Source organism: Emydura macquarii, unplaced genomic scaffold (assembly GCF_026122565.2).
Source record: "Emydura macquarii macquarii isolate MOO-44397 ecotype Brisbane River unplaced genomic scaffold, CSIRO-AGI_Emac_v2 contig_2452, whole genome shotgun sequence".
In the NCBI taxonomy this organism is placed as follows: domain Eukaryota; kingdom Metazoa; phylum Chordata; order Testudines; family Chelidae; genus Emydura; species Emydura macquarii.
In genome coordinates this window covers 1,636,212-1,663,479 of record NW_027132589.1, presented here as the reverse complement: position 1 = coordinate 1,663,479, position 27,268 = coordinate 1,636,212, and the positions used below count along the sequence as shown (strand labels likewise).

Sequence of the window (27,268 nt, the reverse complement as noted above, 5' to 3'; positions counted from 1 at the left end):
CTGCAGATTTCTATTTCTTTTATCTGCATTATTAAGAATGGATTTTAAAAGCTAAACACGTTTTTTAAATACAAAACATGGAAGAATTGAAGTAAAACCTGAATATGAAGATATTTTAAGATTTAAAATTAACTGGCTGAATTACAAACAATTCACAGACCATAGCCTATAGTTCTTCCTCAGTCAAAAGATTCAAAAGCATTGATTTAAGAGTTTTGCCTGAGTAAGGACTATTGGATCTGATCTTATGAAGAACGTGATGAAACCATGTATTCTATAAATATTTTACTAATGAAGCATCAGGGCTATAGTTAGTTACAAAACCAAGAATCTACCCTTCCTTGAACCTCTTTGGGAATCTTAATTTCACAAGAAAAGAACTCTCAATAAAATCATTAGAAACAGTGGGCCAGCACACATTTTTCTTTTTCTGTTTATTAAAATACACTGGTCAGAGTTCATTTTCTCATTGTTGTTTGTACTGGTTCACCTAATCTGAAATGGGAATGGCAAGCCTTTTGATAAATGGATCTTTAAGAGCTTCATAATGGTATTTTTGCAAATGACTCTGTGGTGACATCATTTTGCAGACTTTAAAGCTTCAGTGAAGCAGCCATGACTTTCCCTGTAGTCATACAGGAAATGTTTTTCTTCCCTCTCCAAACAGTGGAATAAGGTAGCACCATGACATATCACTACACTGGCCTTTCTACACTAATATACCAACAGATTTAAAAACAAGATATAAAATACAGTTAAAAACATTATTAAAACCAAAATCTTTGCAGACTTAAAAATAAGAACACGATCAGAATATTTAAGGGGATGCTGTAAAATAATGGATAAGAATATAACTTCTACAACTGCTGTTTGTTGCATTTGGGTACAAAGAGGCTATTTCCCCGTTGTTATTGGATTGTAGTGTATCTCTCTCTCACTTTCTAGCTACAGTATTTCCAATTTTCTCAGCTCAAACATGAGAACACAATGTACTGATGTACCTGTAAAGCTCCATTTTTACTGAACGATGACACACACTGCATCAGTCGACTTAGTTCTTCAGCAACTACTTCCACAATTCTTGACAGTACTCGAGGCACTAATTCCTTAGAGATGGTGAATACCTGCAGGTTTTAAATAACAGTTATAAGAACATAAGAATGACCATACTGGGTCAGACCAATGGTCCATCTAGGCCAGTATCCTGTCTTCCAACAGTGGCCAATACCAGGTGCTTCAGAGGAATGAACAGAACAGTAATCATCAACTGATCCATCCCATTGCCCATTCCCAGCTTCTGGTAAACAGTAATACCTACCAGTCTGGTTAATAGCCACTGATTGACCTATCCTCCACGAACTTATCTAGTTCTTTTTTTAACCTCGTTATAGTCTTGGCCTTCACAACATCTTCTGGCAAAGAGTTCCACAGGTTGACTCTGCGTTGTGTGAAGAAATACTTCCTTTTGTTCATTTTAAACTTGCTGCCTATTAATTTCATTTGGTGACCTCTAGTTCTTGTGTTATAAGAAGGAGTAAATAACACTTCATTATTTACTTTCTCCACGCCAGTAATGATTTTATAGAGCTCTATGAATTGGGTATCTGTATTAATATTTATATAGCACCTTAATATGGACATGTGAAGTGTCAACCTTGATTGCACACTGAGCTGCTTTTCCCAGAAGCATCTTATCTTCTTCCCATTGCTCAGCCAGTTTGTTCCACCTGTTATGGGTTGTCATAAACTAGACTGAAAACTCTCTTCAACTGTCTTTTTCATTACTTGCTTGTTTAATACTGAGGACCAATGGTGCCCAAATTCCCAATTATGGTTCATAGTTGTTACTATAATTCAATTTAATAATAGTACAAATTCCATGTCCTAAGAAGCTTACAAAATAATAGAGTAATAAAACAAATAAGTAGGCAGGTGCAGAAATAAAATCAAACAATGTCAAACAAGAGACCAAAGGCTTGGCAAAAAAGTAAGTTTTTAGGAGAGATTTAAGAACAGTGAGAAACTGTTAGTGCATTAAAAGAGGGATAATGTCCCAGGTAGGAGAGGGAATTGGACAGAACAAAAGGCAACAGGTGGGGATGTAAGAGGAAATGAGATTGGCCCTACACGCAGACCAGGTTTGTGTTAAGCCTTGAAGATGAAAATGAGGAGGAGTGTGAATTACATGTGAAAAAGTGAGAGGGGAAAGAAAAAGGGATGGTGATTTGAGGAGGACGTGATATGACCAGAGTCATAAGAAAAGATGATGATTTTGGCTAAAAATTGTATTACTCATTTGATCAGTTAAAAAACCCCCAAAACCAACAACAAACTTTTGCTACAGGATATTTGCTTTATGTGAAAGATAAGAGTGTGTCTGATTTGGCAATGAAAAGCTGACTTATAGAAATGTATAGCCAGTGAAAAATATTTTGAGAGGCACCTGTATGTGGCTGAGTAAAATTTGAATATGAACACAGGAACTATACTCGATTTTTCACAATATACATGAGAATCAAAGATCTCACAGACTAGACAAACGGTAACATAACAAAGATTTGCACCACCACTAGGTGTACTGACCACAATATATGCTGGCTATCAGTCACTCACCCTGCTAGTTCAAATACTCATTATGCTTTTAACTGCTTTGACCCACAAAAGCCAAGAATTTGGGTCACATACAGAGAAACATGGTAAAAGCAAAATGGGAAAGGGACATTTCATGCAGTAGCAGGTGTTGCTGAGCAATACAACACAAGCATACCAAGAAAATGGTCAAAACCTTCTACTGGGAAGAATACATTTGTACCCACAATGGCTATTCTGAATGTTACTTATTAGATCTCAGGAAAAAAATTCTCAGCTATAGTAAAACACCACATTTTTGCAAAAACTACACTTATTTTAGTTTTCATTCAAATTTGATTTTTAGTTAAATAAACATTTTTTCACCTCAGAAACCTGCCTGCTCATGGTTAACTGTTGCTGTTTAAACTACAAAAATCAGCAGTGTTGTTAGCAAAATCTAAGACTGAGACAGATTAGCAAAATTTCAGCAGAAAACAGTGTTACTCTTGTGGAAATTGTAAAATTTCACACCAAATTCACATACTTCTGCAAATACTTGCAAAAATGTCATTTCACACATAGAAATTCATGAGGCAAAACTGAACATGGGAGAAACCACTAGTGTCCAATTCAGTAGGGTATTTATGCATGTGCCTTAACTTTAAGCACAAGTAGTCCAACTGAAATCAATGAGACAACAGACTTGCTTAAAATTAGTCATATGCTTAACCGCCTTACTGAATCAGGACTTTAATCATCATATCTACTTAAAATGATACTGTCAAGTTAAAAATCAGTTAAAATGTCCTTATTTGTGTTATTAATGACCATTTAGATTATTTTAATTCAATTTAAAAGAAAAATCAAATTTATTTTGTTTGTTCATTTCATGTAATTTACTCATCCTGAAAAACGAAAATAGATATCATTTTCACTGTGGTTTATAGTTATGTTCACTCCTTCATTCTCAAGTATTAGCACAATGTTGCAGTATTTGTGCTACATACACTGGAGGTGAATACCTGCTTAGAGTAAAAATCTGTTTTAATTGGAATTCCAAAAGCCATGAAAATATTTCAATTAGCATCAGCATCTCTAATTAAAGAAAAATTAAAAGGAGCCTAAAATATTCAAAAGCTAATTTTAAGCATGTCTAAAGACAGAACAGTGTTACTTGTGCCATTTGAAAGAATGGTTTTGGTAATACTAATCAGAAAATACATTTTGTGATGGTGTAGGATGAGGTTATTTAGAACAGGTGCTATAACAAGTGCTGTAGAAAATTCCTGCAAGTCTATTTACACTTGAACATGCAAACGCAAGTATGCAGCTCTGCAAATAATTATTTCAATTTTCATCAGTATTTCACACTTACTTCTTTAACATACACTCCTTCTCTCCGTTGCAAGCCATGGCCCATTTTGGGAGTCTAGACAGTAGTTATCAGTAGTTCCCAAACTGGGGGTTGTGGATCGAATGGGTCAGATTCGGCCCACAAGATGATGCTGTCTGCCCCTGAACGTGTCCGGATCTGCTCCACAAGCATCATGCCAAGAGATTGCCATTTTGATCTATAAAATGGTGACCTCCACGCAGTGTGACCTCACAGGTATGATGTGTGCGAGGTCTCACTGTGCAGAGGCCACTATTTTGTAAAATGGTGGCATCCTGGAGTAGCATTTGTGGAGCGGGTCCAGATATGTTGGATGCACAGAGGTGGCTGCGTGGATGCCATTTAACCATTTGCACCATCTGGTAGTGCAAGCATCCAGGGGAGAGACTTGAATTCAGAAGATACCTGTCTTTGGGCAGCAGCTTTATCAACAGAGCATCCTCTCTGCTTGAGCTGGTAGGAGCCTGTGCTAGCCATTTCTGAGCTCTGGTCTATACTTACCTGGCGATTTGGCAGCATTTGACGGGAGTTATGTAAACTATGCAGAGTAGCTTGCATAACTCCCGTCGACTGCTCAGCTTCTGTTCTGCGTGGTGTCTTCACTGCACTGTGCCAATGGAAACTGCGTTCCTGTCGACGTAGCAGTACACCACTTGAGGAAGTGCTTTAGCTAGGTCGATTTCTGGATCGATTGAGCGGGTCTTCACTGATCGCTCAATCGATCCAGAAAGGTCGATCTGATGGTGGCGACTTTGCTGCTGTCAGTATAGACATACCTTAAGGGAATCTGCAGTGGCTTGTAAACCCCTTAATGCAGGGACCATCTCTTCTGTGTCACCTAAGTACCCTGTTAGCACTTGATAAAGAATCGTTGTAGATCGCTGCCTCTGTGCTGTAGGTTCCTGGCTGACAATTAAATTATTTGGTCTCTCACACAGGTGATGACTGGGAATCTCAGCCAGATGGAGTAATGGTTTGCACTCTTTTTCTCTGACTTGGGCATTATAAAGTATGATTGGGTGTGAAGCCTGTTTCAGTGCAAGCCTGATGCCATGGATTTGCCAGCAGCTCATATTGAACAGCTCATTGAAATTGCCTACCATCGATTCTTGCAAGGAACATATATGTCCAATTTTCTCTCCTGGAATTCTGGTTCACTGTCAGGAATGAATATCCCGCATTTTCAATACATGCCTTGAAACTGACAGTGCCTTTCATAGGACATATTTGTCTGAAGCTGGATTCAGCGCACTTGTGTCTTTCAAGTCTCAGTATCGATCAATCATTGATGTCACATCAGACATCACGTGTGTGTGCCGTCGGACTTAGAGAAGCCATGTTGCAACATGTAAGCCCACATGCTCACATTAGAGAGCACCAAATAATGTATTTAATGTGTAAATTCCTTGGAGTCTTTGGTTGTTATGTTGCTTTGTTGCGGTCTGGGGTCACGGAAGACAGTAAGTCTCAAAATGGTCATGCATGCAAATAGATACTATGCATACACTCCAGATTTTCTACCTGTGCTTGATGAATTTCCACGTGACATGATGGACGTTTTCCCCCCTCAAGTAGCACATGTTCAAAACTTCCCCTACACTCCCATTTCTTGACGTACAAACTAACTCAGTTCTTAGAGCACAGTAATTTTTTTTTTTAACATGTGCACAAAAGAATTGGGTTTTATACTTTGACTTTCCTTTTCATCAGATTGTTGAAAGAAAAAAAGCACACACCAAGGATTTGTATCCCTGGGGAGTTATTCCAGAATAACTGTCCCTGATTAACTCCACATGTGGACTCTTATTCCAGAACAAGAATATCTTATTCTAAATTAGTTTAAGACATACTAATTTGGAATAAGACACTCTGATTAATTCTTACTGTGCTTTGACTTACCCTGTTTTGAAACAGGAGTAGATTAAAGTGCATAAGGGAACTTTTGGGGCATGGCAGCAGGATCCACACAGACAATTATTGTCCAGCAGGATAGCATGTAATAGATTTATGCTCCAGTTTGCTGAGCACTAACTGTTTGCACAGGTAAACCAATTCTGAATTAGTTTAATTCATGCTAATTCAGAATAAGGCACTCTTATTCAGAAATAAGAGTATCTACATATGGAGTTAATCAGGAATAGTTGATCCATTTTAAATTCACATGGTACTTTATTCTGGATTCACTTTCAGGGGTAGACAAACCCTAAAATGCGATGTTACTGATGATAAATAGGAAGTTTATAAAAATTTTAACCTCCCACACCTCTTTAATAAAATCTATATTTAGACACCTAAATAAAAGAGGCCAGATTTTCAGAGGTGCTCAGTTTCCAATGAAGTCAGTCAAATTATTTTGTTTGATGCTTGTAATAATCTAAAGTTACCTCACCTCTGCATGCACAGCGATGATATTCACTAATGCTTCTTTCAAATAGTTTCTGACACCTAAAACAAAACAAAAAGGGTAGTCAATCACTTTCACTGTATTATCTTGTCAGAGCTATGATATTCTACTGTTCAACAGTGTATTTTTTCTTTTCATTTCTTTAACAAACACATTTGCAATGATAAGAGGCAGAAAGAGAAAGTTCCATAGCCACACCACCACAATCTATTTCCTTTTTTCAAAATCAAATGGAAAAAGGCACATTTCCTTACAGCAAAAGGTTAAAGAAGCCAGAAGGTTCCTGTTTCAGTATTCTTCTTCTTCTTCTGTGTGACAGCCTAACTCCAATAACCTTTTCAGTTTACCACAGATCCAATATTTAATAAAAAGAAGAATCACTTAATTGAAACGTCCTGTTAATACACATACAATATGGTATATTACATGTACAACAGACAAGTGATGTTTTAAGAAGTGAATGTAGACAACAGGATTATAGAGTTTGCAAGCAGAAGATCTCATTCCTATTTCTTTTGCAGCTTCTTTGATTGTGAAATATTATTATAAATGGAAATAACAAGAATTCTTGTTTCTATGGAAGTGGTTTTAAAAGATATTACTCATGACAATTTATAGCAGATGTCATGCTTGTATAGGAGAAGTTTCTTTGGTGAAAAATTTCAAGCAGTTTATTTTCTTACATAAAACTTTCACAGGAGCGAATAAAATATTTGTTCAGTTCAATAAAGAATTCATTTTGACATGCTGAGTTATAACAATCAGCGTATGCTGTTATATTCTTTACATAGATTCTTTCCTCAGTTACACTGCTGTAAATCTGGAGTTACTTCATAGAAGTGGACTACACTGGTCTAAATCTAGAGTAGTGGTTCTCAACCCCATTTACCATTGTGGACCGCATATGCAGCTTTCTCTATGTTATGTGGGCTGCATCCACACAACATATATTTACTATCTTTATGGCCCTGAGGATGTCACATGGGCTGCAGCTGTGTGCTGATTGGGCCGCAAGCTGCCCATGGGCTGAGAACCACCAATCAAGAGTAACAGAATGAATCTGGCCCTTTCTGTGCATTGCTTTGTGAGAAATGGCAACATATTTCTTTGTAACTTAAAGGCAACCAGAATTGTTGAAAGCACAAAAGCAGTACAGCGAGAGGGGGGTAGATGTACTTGATTGGCCAGATTCTGATCTCATTACACTCGCATAAATCCAGACTACATTGATCCCACACCAACTTCTTTGTACATACTCCACATGTAACTGAGATCAGAATCTCGGAGAATATTGAGGTTCTACAGATGGTGAGTTACAATAAATATTAATATTGTTATTATAAAAATTACATCAAACATACACTTCTAATCAATTTGTCTCATTTACTCCATCTTTCTTCAGCTACTTCATTCGTTACAGAATGGTTCTACTTTGAAAAGTGACTCTAAAAATAACATTGAAGGAATCAAAGTACATTGTCTCTCAATTGTCATTTCAAGTGGACTCAAGTTTATAAGATGTATTTGTTTGTTTATTTTAACTGCTGGCCGTGCAAATCCAGCCTGAGATTTGAAAATCAGGCTGCGTTCCTTCCTTCCCATCAGGAAGTTCAAACACACCTAGAGTCCCATTGGCACTTACCCCTGTAATCCTTATCCCTCACAGTTTATTATTAAATCTATGTTTTGTATATATACAAATTTCTATACATTTTCTCCATGATTCACAGATGGAATGAGCTGGGTTGGGAAGGCTGAGAGAAGGTAGATACAGGAAGGCTAGAGGTTGAGAGATTAAGAGGGGATGGGGTTCAAGGACAGAATCTGCATGGAACATGAAATGGCAGCAAGTAGAAGTGAAGAAAAACTTGTGATGGAAGCAGCATGAATCTGCTGAGGGAAGAAGCCCCTTGATTAGGGAAGGAGTTGCTACTGAGAGAAGAGCCCAGAAGAAGCCCTGCTTGGGGTGGGTGTGGGGGGCAGGAATGGCCACCAAGAAGACAATACCCTGGATAAAACCCCACTTAGGACAAGAACAGGTCTCCTACGTTCCCTCACATCTACCCTACTCTTTAAATCTCACTGGGGAGAGCATGGTACTGATGTACATGAGGGGGAGAAGTTTCACAGTGCTGGGCAGCTCCAAATTCTGGGCTAGGTCCTAAGGTCACTGGTTCTATAGGGCAGACAGAGAAGTTGAGCTAAGCTCACTGACACTCACTCCTAACATGGTACAAGGAAGAGTGAGGAGCAGAGCTAGCATGTGGAGAACTCTTAACTCTCTCCACCTCACTGCAAGGGCTCTTCACAAATACAGGATCTGCTGGGCATCCAAATTGGTCTTCTCATCCATTATGACCATTTATAAAGGTTAAGGCCTTTGGTCACATCTTTGGTCCATAGTCTTCAAATTATGCTTTATGTGTGCAATACCACTGATCTTAATACATCTGCACTGGTGTAAAATAACTGATCACCTTTATAATAAAAACTTAGGAAACAATGATGTTAATTATGCATTGGAAAGAACAGAATCACTCTTTGCAGGAATAAAAAGCAGTAACAATCCATTTATGTCACTAAAGCCAGTAAACAGGATTCAGACTACACACAGGGAGCAGATCTGTTCAGAAAGAAGGTTCCATTATTACATAGTCACAAGGACAGAAGCATACTTCAATCTAATTATGTGCCTAGAAAAACAGTGTCCTGAGCCATGGGTGCTCCGTCGTTCCAGAGAATGTCCGGTCGACGCCGCCGACCTTGACGAGGAGGAGGGATGCCTTCGGCGCAGCAATCGGTGCCAGTGCACGGACCCGTGCTCTGAGGAACGAGATATACTAGAGAGTCGTTTCGGTACTGATGACTTGAGGCGCCGCCTGCCCATCAGTGCCGCGTCAGACTTTGGCGACCGGGTTTGGCGCCGCCGTGGTGCACGTGAACTCCTTGGTGCTGAGTCTGTTTCTGATGACCAGGTTCTGTGCCGCCTCGATGCAGGCGAAATCTTCGGTGCTGGGCAGCAGGAATGGGGGGATCCATCTGCAGAGCAGTGACCGGCAAGCAACCTCGACCGGTGCCATCTCCTGGAGTGAACTTCTCCTGGTACTGGGGATCGAAATCGGCATCGGGAGGGAGACTCTGCATCCCGTCTCGGGGAGGTTGGTCCGACGACCTCGACCTGGAACGACTGCTATGGGAGCAGCGCTGCTTCACCTAGGTGACCGTCCAGCTGGAGATCTTCCTCCCTGTACTGGGGATCTCCCCAGCCACTCCGGGGGACCCAACACGGGTTTCCCCTGTGACACCAGCCCCTTCTCCCTCGGTGGAGGTCAGAGCATAGGTGGCGTAGGCAAGGCCAGCAAGGCTCTTGCCACCTGAAAGGCCTCCGGTGTTGATGGTGCCAGCAGGGACACAGGGACTCCCCTGCTCCCAGCAGTCGGGGGTGGCTTCCTGACTGGAGATGCTGGCTCCGGCAAGCTGGTCTCCGGCGTCCGGCCTCGACGCAGCTCGGTGTGCGACCCTGCCCGTTTCTGGGCGAGGGAGTGTCTGTGTTCCACACGCTGCTTCCTCTTCTCATTCTGCACCAGGGAAGCTGTGCGGTGCCAAGTGGCGGCCGGTACAGACGGTGCACTCTGTAATGACCCCACGCTCAGTACAGAGACGGAGCGAGTCAGCTCGGAGGCCAGATGAAGCACTGCCTCCATGAGCAAGGCTTTCAAACGGTTTTCTCTGTCCTTTTGAGTCCTTGGTTTGAAAGCCTTGCAGATCTTACACTTCTTGCAATGGGCTTCCCCCAAACACTTCAGGCAGCTATCGTGGAGATCGCTGAACGGGAAAGCCTTCCCGCAGGAGGCACATGGCTGGGACTACCTTAAGTCTCTAACTACCACAGTTAGCAACTCTAAATTATGTAATGAACACCAACAGAAACAACAAAGTCCAGAACAAGGGGAATTAGCACTTGCGAAGCAAGCACAGGCAGTCCCAGAAACCATCACAGGCAGAAAGAAGGAACTGAGGGGATGTAGGGCCGGCAGTGCCTCATATACCGTGGCATGTGCGCAGGGCTCCAGGGGGCGCCGGAGTCGGCCCTATGGGATCTGCTAACAGGAAAAAAGTTCCTGTAACTGTGCACGGAAGCGTGCACACACCTATCATGGAATGGACATGAGCAAGCACTCGAAGAATACAGGGCTTCCAATAAGCTCTAAAAGATAGAGGTGCCATCAGGCTTTTATTTTTACCTCTACACATTCTCTTTCCTGAAAAGTTTTTCATTTAAATTAAACAAACAACAAAAAACAAAACAAAAACTGTAGTGCATTAAAGTTTCCAAATTTCCAGAATTGTAGCAAGCTCTTTCCAATTTTGCTCTTTATTACAATGTGGAGAGGGGAAAACCCTGAAATATAAAAAAGTCTTTACGGTTTGCGAAACTGGCTGAAATAATATTTTCCCTGTAATTAGCAAACCAAAGTAGGGAGAGATATTATACACCACTATCTGTACTCTGCCAAAAGTTCACAGGCTGGTGTGGGATTGTGACGTTTTCTTTTGCCTCTCCCTCTTCATCTTCTTCTCTATTCTCCTCCCCTACTTTCCTTTCCGAGGGCTTAAATCTTCTATAGGTTGCATCCAGCAGAAGACAACACAATGCATACCATCAAATATAGTCTGATGATTTAGTATACTTCATTAATTCTGCCTTAGGAAACCCATTAGCAAATAAAGCTGGACACATTTTTGCTAAAGACTGTCACTGAGAAAAATCCCAAATAATAAAAACACGAAGAGCGAATACCAGCAGAATCAAAGCACTGAGATTTAGGACGCAATGCACCATAAAGACTTGGGTCAAAAATGTATTTCTTTTTCATAAAGTATTTCCGAATTAAATTCTAAGTTACATTATTCAGAGCAGCAGGCTACAGTAAGCAGACTTAAAGTTAAGAAGAAAACATATGGAATAGATAAGCAGTTAATTTACGTGATCTCTGTATAAACTAGGGAAATGACATATTGTTGCTTGACAAACATAGTTAGCAACTGGTCTCCCTAAGCCAATACTGAAAATTTTCAAAACTGTTATGGAAAGATCACTGAAATAGTTTGCACCCCTTACACTAGTAAAGACCATTTTCAAACAGCTGTTTAAGGAGACTTGTTGTGACAACCATTGTCATCAATGAGTCAATTTCCTACCATACACAGAGCATGAGCAGTTACTAATGTAAAAGGAGCACTCCTTTTTTCTGTCTCAGAAAGGATTTTTATTTCTCCATGTGGATACACAAAACCAAACAAATTTGAATGTTAGGACCTGTAGGCATAATGAACAGCTACGCTGTATTTTGAACAACAACAAAAATCAGATTAGTGTTTTTATATCCCTGCATTTTTTAATGATCACCTTCCCGGAAGCAAAGCATTATGTCTTTTGTAGTATTATTCATTAAAAATGTGAGCAATATCATCCAATTGTAAATTTGTTATGAAATACAGAAAGTAAACTTTCTATGTATAATGGTATTTTTGTTCAGGTTTCTCCATAACTGCACTGTGGAACACACAATTACAGTTTTGGGATACCATGCTGCCAGACCTATTATATAGCACTAAAGCAAATGCACCGTATAAACATGGGTTGTAACTATTAGGCTCATCAAATGAAATGTAACAACACTCATATTTAAAACACTTCTTATTTAGCGTATTGAGGTATAACTCAGTACTTTTTCCACAGCTTCTCAATGAAATGTGTTGAAGAATAACCAAATAAACCCTTGAAATTCTCACAGAGAAATGTTATCATCACCATTGTACCAATACATTCCACTCCAAGTGCCTTTAAACTGAAAAATCTGTCTTGCCAGAATCCTAGCTGCCACTAGCAATTAGTGGTAAAATTACTTTATAAAAAACATACATTCCTAATAATGTTCTAAAGACACGCACAGAAAAGCTGGTTGGGAAGATTTAAAAACTCAGATATGTAAGACAATTTCAACCAAATTTTGGCTGATAGAAACTTTAAAAAAACACCTTCCCATTTTGGGCTGACCACAGCAGTTTTGTACTGATGAAAGATTTGGGAAGGCAATCTATTATTTGTTAAATACAATTTTTCATTTTATGTCCTAAATAGTTTAGTTTGTGGCAAACAAAAAACCTCAGAAAGTTCACTTTTTTAGAAGTAAGTTTAACAAAGAAAGTAAAGCTTTCTCAAGGACTGTTTGTAGTACATGCAAAAAACCGAAGGGAAACTTTGGTGGTTCTGAGGAGTAACAGAAACTAAGCTTGCAGTCACTCAGTGGAGTAGTAGCTCAGGAGAGGGTCAGATATAGTGTGATCCTACCAAATGTACTGGACTTCAGTATACAGGTTGAACTGTAGCAGAACTCTACCACTGAATCCTCCACAAACAACCAGAACCCCACACAATATATATACGTTTTTGCATAAAACACACGCAGTATTGCATATCAAATCAATTGGGTTCTAGGAGTTGGTTTTCCAAAAGTATTCATCTAGTGTAAGTATTCTCCAAGAAATTGCTGACAGGTAGAATTTGTGTGGAATGTATATGTGTATACAAGTGATCAAATAAACAAGCAAATGTTTGAACTTTTCTACATTTTTGTGCACAATTTTAACACATTTTAAAAAGAAAGCAACAAAATTCTGCATGCACAGAGAGTGCTCACCTGAACACCCACAGTATATTTGAATTCATCAGGACATTTTCTCTATCTGCATGCAGCAAGCTAGTTCTTCAAGTGCTCACACATATTCAAGAGCAAACTGATACAGAAAGAGGATGTGAACATCAAACATCTTAACCTCTTCCGCAGTCTAGAAAACTCAAAGTTCAAAGAACTGAGTTGAATTCAGGTAGGACAGCAGGAACAAACAGGAAATTTTTTAACCCAATCAGCCTAGGTTTAACATATTTTAAACGTTTTATGATTTGAGTTTCTTTAGAAATGATGTATAATACTGGCACAATTAGGAGTTTTAACTCTGATTTTAGTTGTCTCTTGCCAAGTGAGCCAGTCAGATCTTATGGTGTGGGTCAAATGGTGCGAATAAAGAAGGGATTAAGATGAACAAGTTTTAAGAAAAAGTAGGTGGCATCAAGTAGCTTTCCTCATAGGTAGTAAACCATACCAGGATGAATGACTGTTATGGAGGGGCAAAGAGGATGCTCTGACAAACACATGCAGGTGCTATGCACCAGCCCAAGGATGATAAGACCTGATCAGGTACTTGAACCACTATATCCATATGATGATGGGTCGGTGAGTACATTGAGACTAGCCAACTCGGTAGTCCTCTGAAGTGTAGCCTGGCATGCTGCAACACGTAGAGTTCACCCCATCACAGACCCTAGAAGTTTGAAGCAATTCCAAACTGCCCCTTTAGATCTAAATCAATGACCTGGATTGTTTGGAACCTCTGCTACACCAGGAAAGCCCTAACCTTTGTAGAGTCCAGGACTGCCCCAATGAATGCTGTTCTTTGAACAAGTGTCAGGATACATTTCTCTATATTGATTAGGAGCCCCCTGTGCATTGAAAGTGGACTGAATAGTGGCTACACTGGACAGTAGCTAAGATCTGGACCAGTCAGTCTCTCACTAGCCAATCATCCAGGCTGGAGAACAGATGGATTCCCGACCTTCATAGGAATGCTGGTACTACAGCTATCCATTTTTGTGAATATGTGAAGGGCTGCTGACAGGATGTGAATTGGTAATAGGATTTGTCGTCTATGAATCTAAGAAACTTTCTGTGGCTCTGAGGAATCGACACATGAAAATAAGCATCCTTTACATTGAAAGCAAGCATATAAATCCCCGGGATCTAAGGAAGGGATAGTAGTTGCTGGAGTAATTATCCAGAATTTTGTTTTCTTTAGGAACTTGGCCAGCTGCCTTAGATATAAAATAGGCCTGAAACCCCCTCATCCTCCATTTACCTTTGGGATTAAGAAGTAACAGGAATAAAGTCCCTTTCCACGAGTGACATAGAAACTTCTTGTATAGCCTCTACAAGGAGGAGAGACTGGACTTCCTGAAGTAGCATGCTTTTGTGAGAGTGGCCCTGAAGAGGGATAGGGATGTGGGGTGGGAAGGGAGGACAGAAATAAACTGAAGGGTGAACCCCAGTTCCACCGTGCTTAAGACAAACTGATGCTTGGTGATGTGGGTCCAAACACTTAGGAAGTGGAATAGGTGGTTGGCAAAAACTGGGGTGGGAAAAGATGGTACTCTGATAAGTAATAGACTGCTCTCGACCAACAGGTCAAAATGATTGTTTAGAGGACCCAGTTTGCCTAGAAGATCTGGCAGCTGCAGAAGAGAGAGGAGGAGGATGCCTCTTGTAACTTCTTTTCCTCTTTTTGGACAGGTCCTGGGCATGCAGCAAGAGGGATGAAACCATTGGGACTGCATTCAGTGGAATGGCTTTCTTTTTGCCATGGTATATAAATCCCCAGAGACATAAGGGTCACCCTTGAATCCTTAAGACTATGAAGCCTCTCATCTGTCTTATTGGAAAAAAGCGAGGAGCCATCAAATGGAAGGTTTTGAAATATTTGTTGCACCTTCGGAGGAAAACCTGATGACTGCAGCCAAGGTGCATAGTGATGGCGGAAGCAATCACTCAAGCTGCAGAGTCTGCCACATCCAGGCTCACCTGCAATGCTTTTCCAGAAGCTAATTTACCCTCCTCCTATATAGCAGTGAACTCCTGCTTTGCCTCATCAGGAAGCTTGTCACTTCAGGATATTATCCCACAGGCTGAAATCATAGCCACACAGCAGAGCCAGCTGGTTTGAACTCCTAAACGTCAAACCTGTGGAATAAAGCTTCCTGAGTAACAGGTCTAGCTTCTTTGCTTCTGTTCCTTTCGGGGAAGAGGCCTAGTGTTCCTGTTTCTCTTTTTTGTTAGCAGCAGTGACTACCATAGAGTCTGGAAGAGGGAGGTTCTAGACATGCTCAAATCCCTGTGAAGAGAGATATCTTCTCTCCACCCTTTTAGGAGTGGGAGACAGGGAAGATGGGGTTTGTCATAAAACCCTGACAGGTTCCAAGACAGCCTCACAAATAGGGAGAGCTACCCTAAAGGATCCTGCAGAGGGTTAAATATCCATGAGCCTGTGTGACCTTTCCTGCACCTCTTCTGGTTGGATATCCAGAGCTGCAGCCATTCTCTTCAACAAATCTTGATGGGTTCTGAAACAATTAGAGGGGGAGAAGTAGACTCAGTCACTACCGTTTCAACTGGCAACAAAGTAAAAGACTATGGATTGATGAGGAGGTCCCGCCTTCAAATTCCTCCACAGGAGATTCCTGAACATGTGGTTCCCCTTGCATGGTAGTGATACCGGAGGAGGGACAACCGTGATCTTGCCGCAGATGCTCCCAATGCCTAGCTGATGTAGAAGGGCAGGAAGAGAGTGGAGAGGCTTTAGAACAAGGAGGGAAGCCACAAGTGGTTCAAAAGGGCCACTGATATAGAGGAGGGGCCCAATTATGTGCAGACCATTGGTCCTTAAAAGTGCTGAGACTGTGGCTGTTACCACAGTGGGCTGGCACCCCACTGGCGCTGCTGGGAATACTTGAGTCGAGACACCTATGATCCGACCTTTAAGTCTGATGAGAAGTCCGTTTCCTCAGACCATAGTGAAGCTCACTCCATCTGTACCAAGGAGAATGACTCCAAGTCTGGAGATGGGGGTACTGGCAAGATCATTTCTGGCTTCCCTCTAGATCGACCCCTCTGGGGAGGAGCCGCAACTGTAAAAGCCACTGGCACCACACAGTGCTCTGGGACTGTAGACGGGACCATGGGAGTGTGCACTTCCAGTGCTAGTACCAGGTGAGACTCACTGACGGATTAAGCAACTCTCTGGCTGTCTCAAAAGCCTTGGGTGTAGATGGCACTGGAAAGGGCTCCTGAGTCTGCGATACTGAAAGGTGCTCCTGTTCTTCAGGGATTGGTCTCAATGGATCCTTCCTGTGTTCCAAAGTCAGCAATCCCTCCTGGCTTATGGACTGTGTCTGGGGAAACCTCTTCTATGAGCATCCCTCCAAGTCTTTGCATGTGTTGGTGCCTTCTCTGTAGACCTTGAAGGTCCTGATACCGAGTCTTTACGAGACTTATGTTGTCTCTTCTTAGGTACCTGCGATGAGTATCTGCCTCTGGACTCAGAACACGGGGAGCACTCCTAGATGACTCAGACATGCTCGGTACCCATTCCAAGTGGGAAGGTTCTGACACCGGGCAAAGCGCAGACGCCATAAGTAGATACTTGAGTCTGGCAGCTCTGATCTTTATCGATTGGTGTTTGAACCCTCTACAAATGTAACCTTTGTCACTCACATGCAGCACTCCCAGATACTTAAGGCAGCTGGGGTGTGGGTCGCTCACTAGCATAGACTTGTTAACATGAGCAACAGGCCCTGAAGCCAGGAGAACGAGGAATTAGTCCTGTACTGAGGCTGGTACTCAAGCAGGAACCAGGAACCCCACTCTAGAAAATTACTATCCTAGATTTATTCTTATATCTAAATACATACAAACACACTACACTAGACTAAAAGCTAACTCTACAGGTACTATATGCATTAAAAGAGGGACATTTTGCAAATATAAAGATTGGAACTCGGACAACTCTTACTGGAGGTAGGAAGGAACTGAGAGGGGTTGGGGCAGTGTGGCCCTTTATACCTTCATGCAGTAAGGGCATGCCTCACACATGCTGCCCATAGTGTACTGCTGAGGGAAAAATCTCCAATAACTGTGCACGAAGTGTGCACACACCTACAGTGGAATGGACATGCAATCACTTGAAGAGGAATCCCATATTGTGAAGCTAATACACCGCTAGAAAGAAACAAGATGGGTGAGGTAATATTTTTATTGGACCAATCTCCGTTGGTGAGACATGAGCTTTAGAGCTCTAGAAGTCTTAAAAGAGCTCTGTGTGGCTCAAAAACTCATCTCCTGCACCAACAGAAGTAGGTCCAATAAAAGATATAACCTCACCCACTCATTTTCTCTTATATTCTGGGACTGCAAGCACATAAGAAAGAAACACAGGCAGGAGTGCTAAGTGCTGCTGTTTTTCCACGCCTGGAGGCAGGACGTTCTGGTGAAGAACAATTCATGGGAGATCCTACAAGTCAGTTCTGATTGTCTCTAAATCCCCAACGACAAGGTAAATGAATCAATGACAGAAATTAAAAGTCCTTTTTTCACACAATTTTCAAGACTGAGCTATTTGACTTTCTGATGAAAAATCCAAACGATGGTGAACTGAAGCAGAACCTGAACCTGAGTTTGGGGCTGGCTAACAAGTTCGGGAACACAGAGCCCTTGGCTCCAAGAACCCAATCTTCAGTGTAGGAAAAAAGTAATTAATAGTGTAGGTCTATGCCACAACATCCGTCAGTGGTCAGCATTCTGTATAGAAAAGCTTGGTGGCCTGGAGATGCACGAGCATGCATTTTTTGGAGGAAGTAATAGCCTAAAGGTCTGGTAGCATGAAATTTTAATTTTAAATCCATCTGGTTCTAAAGCTCAATTATTATCTGCATGATTCACTGTTCTGGGCTTCTATGTTCTGAGCAGTGATTTGTGTTACATTTTCTCAGTCTATCTTTCAGAACTTCTTTGCCTCGTTGTTTAATAAGTCTTTTTACCCCCAAAATTATTATAATAAACACAGTCTGACAACCCAGTGAGATGAGTGTGATTTGTGCATAGTTACACTGCTCGGATACTTAACTGTCGGCAGGTTCATATATTGTCCAGACAAAATGCAGGACTACCCTACCAGAACATATGAAAGGAAGAAAGAATGCATGTCATCATTAGTTCTTTCTTAAGAAAGTCAGCTCTTCCTTGTTCTGCTCTGACATAGGTATGACAACTCTTTACAAAAAACTTTTAATTAACTCCTATTAGTGCTATGAAAAATTCTACCAAATTTCAGATGTACGGTACTGTAACTTTATAATAAGCCACAAATAGCTTTTTGTCTCTCAAGATTTTGAAGCCCTGCTGTAAGAATTTGCAATGTGTTATACAGAACCATTAAGAAACTGTTGGAAAAAACTGCACATATCTATTACAATTGTTAAGCACTGCTGCAGAGTTGACATTTAAAACAGAAACTAATGAACGGTATCCACTAGCCATGTAACAGTTAAAATCAGACTGTTCAAAGAAGTTGAATTTCCTTTAGATGCTGTCTGCATCGCTGTTCAAATGGGGATGGCAATACATGTTTAACAATGGTTGCTGCTGGTATCATTTACCTGATCACTGTGGACAGGGCATTTTGTTTTCCTTCAGAATCTTGTTATAGAATTGTACCATAGGCTAATCTGTAGCATGGTCTAGCTATTACTTATTATTACAGTAATGCCTAGAGGCTCCAAACTGATATTGGCGGCCATTGTGCTAGGCAGTGTGCAAAGTGAAAGACCCGCCCCAAAGAGCTTATTCATATATTCTAAGACTAGGTGGAATCATTTATGATTAAGTCTGACCTCCTGCATAACACAGGCAGTAGAGTTTCACTCAGTATTCCTATATCAAGCCCATATCTTCTGGATGAGCTAGAGCAGCTCTTTTAGAAAACTTATCTACCCAGTTAAGACAGACAAAAGGTGGGAGGGAAAACAGAGGCACAGAAAATTAAAATGACTTGTTTCAGGTCACAGCAGGTCAGCAGACAGTCAACAATGTCTGAATACAGAGGTTGCTAGTACAATTTTAATCACAGTGTGGGAAAGCCAGCGTACCTAATTTTCAGCCATCTCTACACAACTGCTTCATAAAGAATGATCAAACATTACAGAACACCACCACAAAGCAGTGAATAAGCTTATACTGGTACTTTGACATCTTCCAAAACTATAAAGCACGACTTGCTTTGAAATTCTCTTTGAATCTAGACTGCATGGATGTCAACAAAACAGTTTTTTTTTTAAACATTTGTCATTCATTTAATGATAAAGGAAATTCAAAATCAATTTAATTCTACAATACTACCGTTTAGACCTTTGTCCCATATACCAAAGTACTAATTGTCAGTTATGTGTTTATATAATTCAATACACTTTAACATTTCTGCCTATTCATAAATGGTAATAAACACAGATTTACTCATAAGTGAATGACAGGCAATGTTATGAAAAACACAATACGTGATAGACACATTTTCTTATACAAAATATTTCACTTCATAGCATGGCCTCACATCTACAAATTATGAAATGTGTATGAATCTACTGTGAAAAAAGCCCAAGACTATATTGCCACCTTTGAGCTTCTGATGGCATCAAAATTCCTTGAGGTTCACTCTTGTGGTTGATGTTATTACCAAAAATCCCTCAATGTTTTTAAAGTCTTGTAGTTTACACTCACTTCTCATACATGATATATAATTTATGGCATTGCTATCACATCCATACATTACAAGGACTAAAAATAGTATAATGAAAATCAGAGTAGCTGGAGACGTTGACTGGGGACGGCAGAACTTCATGAGAATAAAGTTAGATTGGAGGAAAAGTAACCATTTGTCTATCGCAATAAAGCAACAAAATTAACATGACTATAAATATATCTAGTGCTTTTGCATGTCCTTTTTACCACCACAAAACTGTGCCATTTACTCTTGTGGTTTATTAAGATTACATTATTATTACTCAATATATTTTCTCTTGCTGTGTTTGCATATAATTCCAAATACCTTCCCCAAACTTCCTACATTCAAAGAAAGTTAAAGTTGTACTGTTAGATACCCAAAAATCAGAAAATGCCACAAATAAGTTTGCTTGTATAAACAGCTTTTACTTTGCTCCCTAATGCTTGTGTATTATATTACTCTTTAACTGCATGATCACACAGAATTTCTAAAATACAATATATAAACCTTTCCTATAATGTAAGAGCCTGGATAGCAACCTGTAATATTTTTTCAGTCATGTAAACTTTTCATACACTAATTTAATTGCCAACGATCTACAATATCTGTTTTGACAAACTGTGTATATAGTAAGATCTCTTCTCTCCAAGGTATTTATTTTTTTTAAATTTCAGCACCTTACGCTATGCATTTTCTTTTCAATCAGCAGCACAACCTGCCTTTGGTTCACTTCCTGGGATGAGATAGCTAACTACTGACATAATTTTGGGGCATATAATATATGCCACCATGTTTCCATTTCATGCTGAATAAGTATGATTTAGTGTATTTTTCATGTAAATGATCTTTATGGACTCAGTACACAGAACAAGATGCTTCATGTGTTGCAAATGTTGTACATAACAAGTGCATGAGTTTATCATGAACTATTTAAGAAATAATTTGTGATAATATAATTAAGTAAAATTTGTTTAATTCTTACCGCTTTCATAGCACTATCCCAAGGTTTGAAAACTGTCTTCATTGGGGGATTAAACCAATCAGACAAAGGCAGATGTGAAAGATGAGGGTGGGATTTTTTATCAATGAAGTCTAGGAGCAAAGCCCTAGCAAGAGGTCCAGACACCCTGCCAGTACAAGCCGCTGGGAAGGATAAGAGTGCTAAGATTTGTACCAGGATGCTGTTTGGAGCTCCATCATTTGCATCAGCATCTGTCTAATGTGTCTGATCCACACATATCCATTTAATGCAAGCTAAGGTATTAATTGAAAGGGAATTAATTGCTACTAGAAATATACATTACATTTTCAAACAAATGTCAGCATATAGTTCCTTTAAATATTTAAGTGTGATATTTTATGTGGTCAAATGTAAAAACAGTTACCATTTCCTATTACATTACTGAATGTGAGATTATTTTTCTTCTGATGCCTTCTTTTAAAAGAATAGCAGTTCAAGTTCCAAGAAACTTGATTATATTTTCTCAAGGAGGGATTTGGTAGATTTTAAAAATGTTAATAAATGTTCTCTTTTAAAATCACTTTTTCTTCTAAAAACCCATAACCTTTCAAGGTATTCTACAAACTTTAAAACAGAATGAACCCTAAATGTTTGCAGTCATAAGCCTTTCCTAAACTACAATACCTGCACATGAGTGTCATGATATTTGACTGAAGTGTCCCCACCCACACAGTGATCTCATCTAACCCGCTAGCCTAGCAGCTTGATTTAAAAAAAAGTTAAGAGTTTTGACTTGGAAATTCCCCATGGACACAATAAAGCAGCTCACCTCTGCTCTCCACAAAAACATGCAGGTTTCTCCCTCCAAAGTGGGCTGATGGTAAAAATCAGCTTAAACCAACATGTCACCACCACTGGCCTATTTTCTTACCCCAGGAAGATAGGCCTGCTTCATTCTAATTACTTAAAATCCATTCTGTCCATCATGCTTTTTGACTTCCTCTCTAATTAGTTACTTTGGATATAAACTTTTCTAGAATTGTGCTTCTGAAGCAAGCGGGATCTGAGGAGCCTAAAATGGCATAATTACATCTGATAGTGACTCTAAAAGTAAAACAGGACTCTCAATCAAGGCATCTTCTTTAACTACAACTGCTCAAGCTATTTAAGACTTTTTTGGTTGCTTTTTCCCCTTGATTAATTATTTGCAAATTGACCCTGTTTTTTAAAATAAATATGCTAATTGCAAGCACTAACCAAACATTTTAGATGAATAATTTTCACTTAATTGCTTGCTTTGACTATTCACTATTTGTCTATTGCATTGTATGGTTGGTCACCCTTGTCATGTATTATTGTTTCTGCTCCTTATTGGGAGACTGAAATTTTTTAAACAGGACAATAGTGCCAGGTTAATAATGAACAAACATGGTTCTATTACGAATTATTAGACAAAAACATTTTCTTTATCCAGCAACATATACAATTGTTTGCTAAAAAAAGAAAAAACCTGTTGAAGCAAGGAAATACATCAATACACTCACACTACAAGTATACAGGTTCATTCTCCTAAATCACTTAGGTGCATTTGAAAATTTTATCATATAGTTTTAGGAGGAAAAATCTAAATTTAATCTTAGATCTCAGGACCATTATAGCACAGAAAGACAGCTAACAAGCAATGGATTATGTTGCTCCTGTACTACCAGTAAAACTACTACAACCTCTAGAGCACCACAAAGGCATCATGTTCAGTGTCTTCAGTAAACTCAGTATTTCACAGATTTATGATGTATAAAATCTCTTCTACAAATAGTATTGTTAGTCTACTCATTTGGCCACCTGTACCAGCAATTCATTAAAATATAATTATGATAGTACTATCCATAAACAACAGTTTCATTTAAAAGGAAAGGCAATGCTGGAGGAAATCCAGTGCTCACAACTACTCTGTGTTTGAAAATACAACTGCTTTATACTTTTTTTAATACTATATTTTATTATTATATTTAAATTGTATACTAATTTTACTGTTTACAGGCTTATAGGAATTCATATGAGAAACCTGAATCAATGACATGCCCTATTTGTGCTGCAATTTAATTAAAGCAGAAAGAAAACACTTACAGACAGTGACTCCAGAACATCATTTGAACTTTCTTTTACAGGAATGTAAAACTTTTCTATGAGCCATTTCCTGCTACTGCTGAAAATATTCCTCCTTTAAATAGAGATGGATTTCAAGGTACTGTACCCAATGTTGTTTTGATAGTAGTTTCAGAAGAAAATGTGAATATGTGGGTAATGTATGTCTGGAAACTCTTTGGAGAGTCTACCTACTTATCTAACCACATTTCCTGTTTTTTTAACCCATTAGTCCTAAATCAGTCCCTAGTCTACTGACAAAAAACAGATATAACAATGTGCTATAAATAGTTCATTAGCAATTCTTTTTTAAAACTGAAAGTGTTCTGATAAATCTATCAAATTTTTGTTCACAGCAGGTCCTCATTAAATTGCACACTGATTAGTGTTATGGAAGGTACATTAATTGCTGTTGGTGCACTGGTTTTTTGCCGTAATCTGGGGGAAACAAGGAGTTAACTTAAAGATCAGAGATCCAGAATGCATTTGGGATAACAGTCCAGAGAATGGAAGGCTAAGCATGGATGATCTCTGCATACGTTATGAAGACTTATACTTTGTTTCCTTTAAATTCTTCTTAATATAATTGATGGTAATCATGAAGAAATGTCTCCTCACAAAAGAAAGAGAGAAAGCCATTAGAAATAATGACATAAAAGGACCTGAACTGAAAGCTGAAAGGTAAAGAAGGTGCAAGTACCAGCAAATAGATCTGAAGCGTATCTTGCCTGGGAAATGCTTCTGTAAGACAATCAGAATTCAAGGAATTAGTCCTTAGGGAAAGGGGAATAGATTCCAACCTGATGGCCAGGGATGTGGGGAAAACTGAAGATGAGAATGCTATCCCTGAACTAGTTCGCTCCCCCACCACCCTTTTTTAAGTTATGACATTGTATTGATATGTATACAACTTTTGGACATCAGCTGGTGAGATTTACCACCTTATTATCACAACAATAGTTTAAAAACATATAAAAATGGAAACTATAAAGTATATGCTCTATTTTAGTTCAATAATTGAACAGATAATTATTTCAGGATGCACAAACTCGACTCTGCGTATTTCTGTGCTTGAATTGGCTAGCAGCACCAGGGAACAGTAAGTGGTGACATTGTTGCAGCTAATGTTCTAACTTGAATACCTGCTTAAGTCTAGAGCAGAGGCTCCAAATTGTGGAGAGAGCCAGGCAGCTGTGTGATACTGCTGGCTCTGTTCCCTTGTGCATAGCCCAAGCCAAGATGCTGTAAAACATGGAGCTGGAACTACTTTAGAATCTGCTGCTGAGGCTGCTTCATAAAAGGAGTTACTCCCTCAAAAGGAGTTCATAAAAGGAGTTACTCCCTCAAATCTGACTCATGGGAGCTGCCAGGGAGAGCTGGAGGAGTCAGAGTGAGTCAAACAAGCTGCTGCTGCCAGATCCTGACTAGTCACCAGGAGAACCACCATCATCATATCTGATGGAGACCTGCTTCCATCACTGAAGGGGTAGGAGAAGCAGCACTAGATCAAGGAAGGTAGGAGCAGCACCAGGAGGGTGCTACAATTTGAAGCTAAGAGCAGTTCTGGGAGACTTTGGAGAGAAGTTGTGGATGGGGAAGGAGGCCACTGGAGCGGGAATCTGAAAAGCACTGTTGGTGGGAGGAGGCCAGGGCACTTGAATGGGCAGTAGTTATAGAGAATTGAGTTTTTGAGGAGGTTTGATTTCCATCCGTTTGGGCAGGAGGGAAATTGCAAAAGTCTTGATAATGGAGCATTCTGAGGGCCCTCTGCTAACAGTGAATTGAAGTCACTGGGAGTAGAGGACACTCAGTACGTCACAGAGTTGAGCCACATATATTATCAAAGAATTACCAAGAATAAACCAAATTTTCAGTCTATTAACTTGGCAACAAAGAATGCAATTGCGGAAAACATGCATTTATGTGCAACAATATATTCCTTCAGATAATTTCACAGTTTCAAGTTTATAGCTACACTTAATCAATCCTCATCCTAACGTGTAAATTAGGTATCTAAACACAAATTTCCTATCAAAAGCACCACTTACTATTCATAATCCATCTCACTTAAAACACAAGAAATAGGGGGATCCCAATTTTCTTTTCTGTTGTGCTATCAGTCTGCTGTTCTAGCTGCTTTTTAAAAGCATTGTGATACTCAAAAGTCTTGTCATAGAAGTTAAAAAGGTATAAGGAAAAATACTATAACTTCAGATTCTCCCCCAGTACGAAGTGTTGCATTCTTATTGTACTATTGCAGTTGGTGTGTCCTATGTTGGCTTTCACTGAAAATGAAAATAAAAAATGCAATAGTTAATACAACCTGGGTTCAGAGAGCTTAGGAATTAAATATGGTTTCTGCAGCTACCGTGTTTCTGTTGTGCCATTGCCTAGGGCAGTGTTTCCCAAACTTTTGGGAACTGATCCTCTGTTCAGGAAAATGAAGCTAACTGCAACTCCCACTTCAGCTCTGCTATGTGTCAAAGGCCTACACTTTTAAATGTGCACATCTTCCATGCCCCTCTCCCATCCCAACCATACACTTTGGAAAATGAAGTTCTACTACCCAATCATGCTCCTACTGATATCAGGGTCAAAATCCCACTGAATTAGTGGTACAGGATCAGCCCTTCCCCCAGCCCCAATGTCCAAATCTGCCCCGAATGAAAAACATTTCTATAAAATATAAAAGGATTCAGTGCAATGTAAACCGTGTCACTTTTACAAAATCACTTCACAGACAAAAGAGTAGTTGTAGACACACACAACTTGAAGATACTGGAGGCACAATATAAAAGAACCCCAATTTCTTTATTTAAAAGCTACATTAAAAACCACCACCTCTCCCTACAAAAAAACAAAAATACTCAAGAATCCAGAAATCTATACCAATGTATCCTTTCATTAACACAAACCAATCAAGGACTACAAGAATATTCATTTCTTTCTTTCAAATTCATCAATTTTTTAAAGCACCCTGACGGTGTCTTTTCATAATTTTATAAAACCTAATATTATTAAAACCCTTCAATACACAAAATAGCTCAAAAGTGATATGTATAATACTTATAATTCCCAAAGTCATCGTTAAAATAATAACAACCTGTCATAGCCTTTGTAAGATGAAATGACAGCAGTTTCAAAAATGAAAAATGGGTTTAGAGAGATACCATGTTTAGGAATTTACTTGGGTTGTCACTCAAACATTATGAATATTACTATAAGAGATTATCAGAAAATTGAAGCCAATTGATGCAAAAAGGACCCACATCACAAAGAAAATGTTTGGAACAATATGGAAATGAACATTTTGAGTGTTTAATTCTCCCCTGCATATGAGGTCACCTCAGTTTCTGACCTTCAAACTATCCAAAACATTTGGATAAACTTGCTTTTGGCTAAATTCACTATAATGATTTACGATACACCGCACAGGTGGTGATGAAATAGGGGTGATCTCAAAAAGGAAACAAAATAAATCATCTGTATTCCTTGAAGGGTTTATTTTATTTCATTTAATTTGTTAAATATGCAATATTAAAATTGTCTCATCTTGAGAAGCAAGGTTTTCCAGCAATTGTGAGGTGTGTATCTACTACTTGTTCTGTCTTTTGCTGGGTATTCCAAGTAATATCCCATTTGAACAATCCAACAAACTTTCTGAAGACTGCTGATGGCAATTCATTATTACAGTCACACTTAAAGGTCCTGAACAAGTCAAGGCCCCTTTGTGTTAGGTGCTGTATACACATGTAGTAAAATAAGTCAATTCTTGCCCAAAAAGTTTAGTTGTGGGCCCCAATCCTGCAATGGCTTATGCATGTGCTTAACTTTAATAACATGAGCATCACCACTGAGCTGAAGCAAGGAAAGGGAGATAAAAGCAAGCATGTTTTTTCAGACTGGATCTGTGCACAATTTGTAGATGTTTTTGTTTGCTTTAGTTAATTGAGACAAGTGACCAGATCAGTGTCAGTAGTCTCAGCTCACCAGCTGTCTAGCCATTGTCAGCTAGCAGTGTTCTGTATGTATTAAGGTAGAACTGAGTTTTAGGGAGGGTCTGAAGGAAGATAAGGATCCTGGTCTTGAACTTGGGTCCCCTGGCAGCCACAGCAGGCCATACTGCCTCTTTGTTCTTTGTTTATCAAACTGGAGCATTTAACATTTTAATCTTCTCCGGTAAAACCTAGCTTCCTTTTTACAGAAATATGGTCCCTATGTAGTGACCAGATGTGTAATAATTATTCTGACTTTCACCCATTGTTGATGGCCATTCTTATACCAGATTTCCCCCATATTATACTTTACAGTGTAGAAATCTGTGTTACAATCAAACGCATGGTACCGGATA

General features: G+C 39.5%; 1 protein-coding gene across 2 annotated transcripts in view; it reads right to left on the bottom strand.

Annotated features, from left to right (window-relative positions):
* The window catches only part of EXOC2 (exocyst complex component 2), a 188,623-nt gene that overhangs the window by 8,300 nt on the left and 153,055 nt on the right, over window positions 1-27,268 (bottom strand). For both annotated transcript variants that reach the window (XM_067562594.1, XM_067562595.1), the window contains exons 24-25: window positions 6,354-6,409; window positions 1,002-1,124 (exon numbers count right to left, since the gene is read on the bottom strand). In XM_067562594.1, the coding sequence (XP_067418695.1) occupies window positions 1,002-1,124; window positions 6,354-6,409 (179 nt within the window). The remainder of the gene's footprint in view (window positions 1-1,001; window positions 1,125-6,353; window positions 6,410-27,268) is intronic.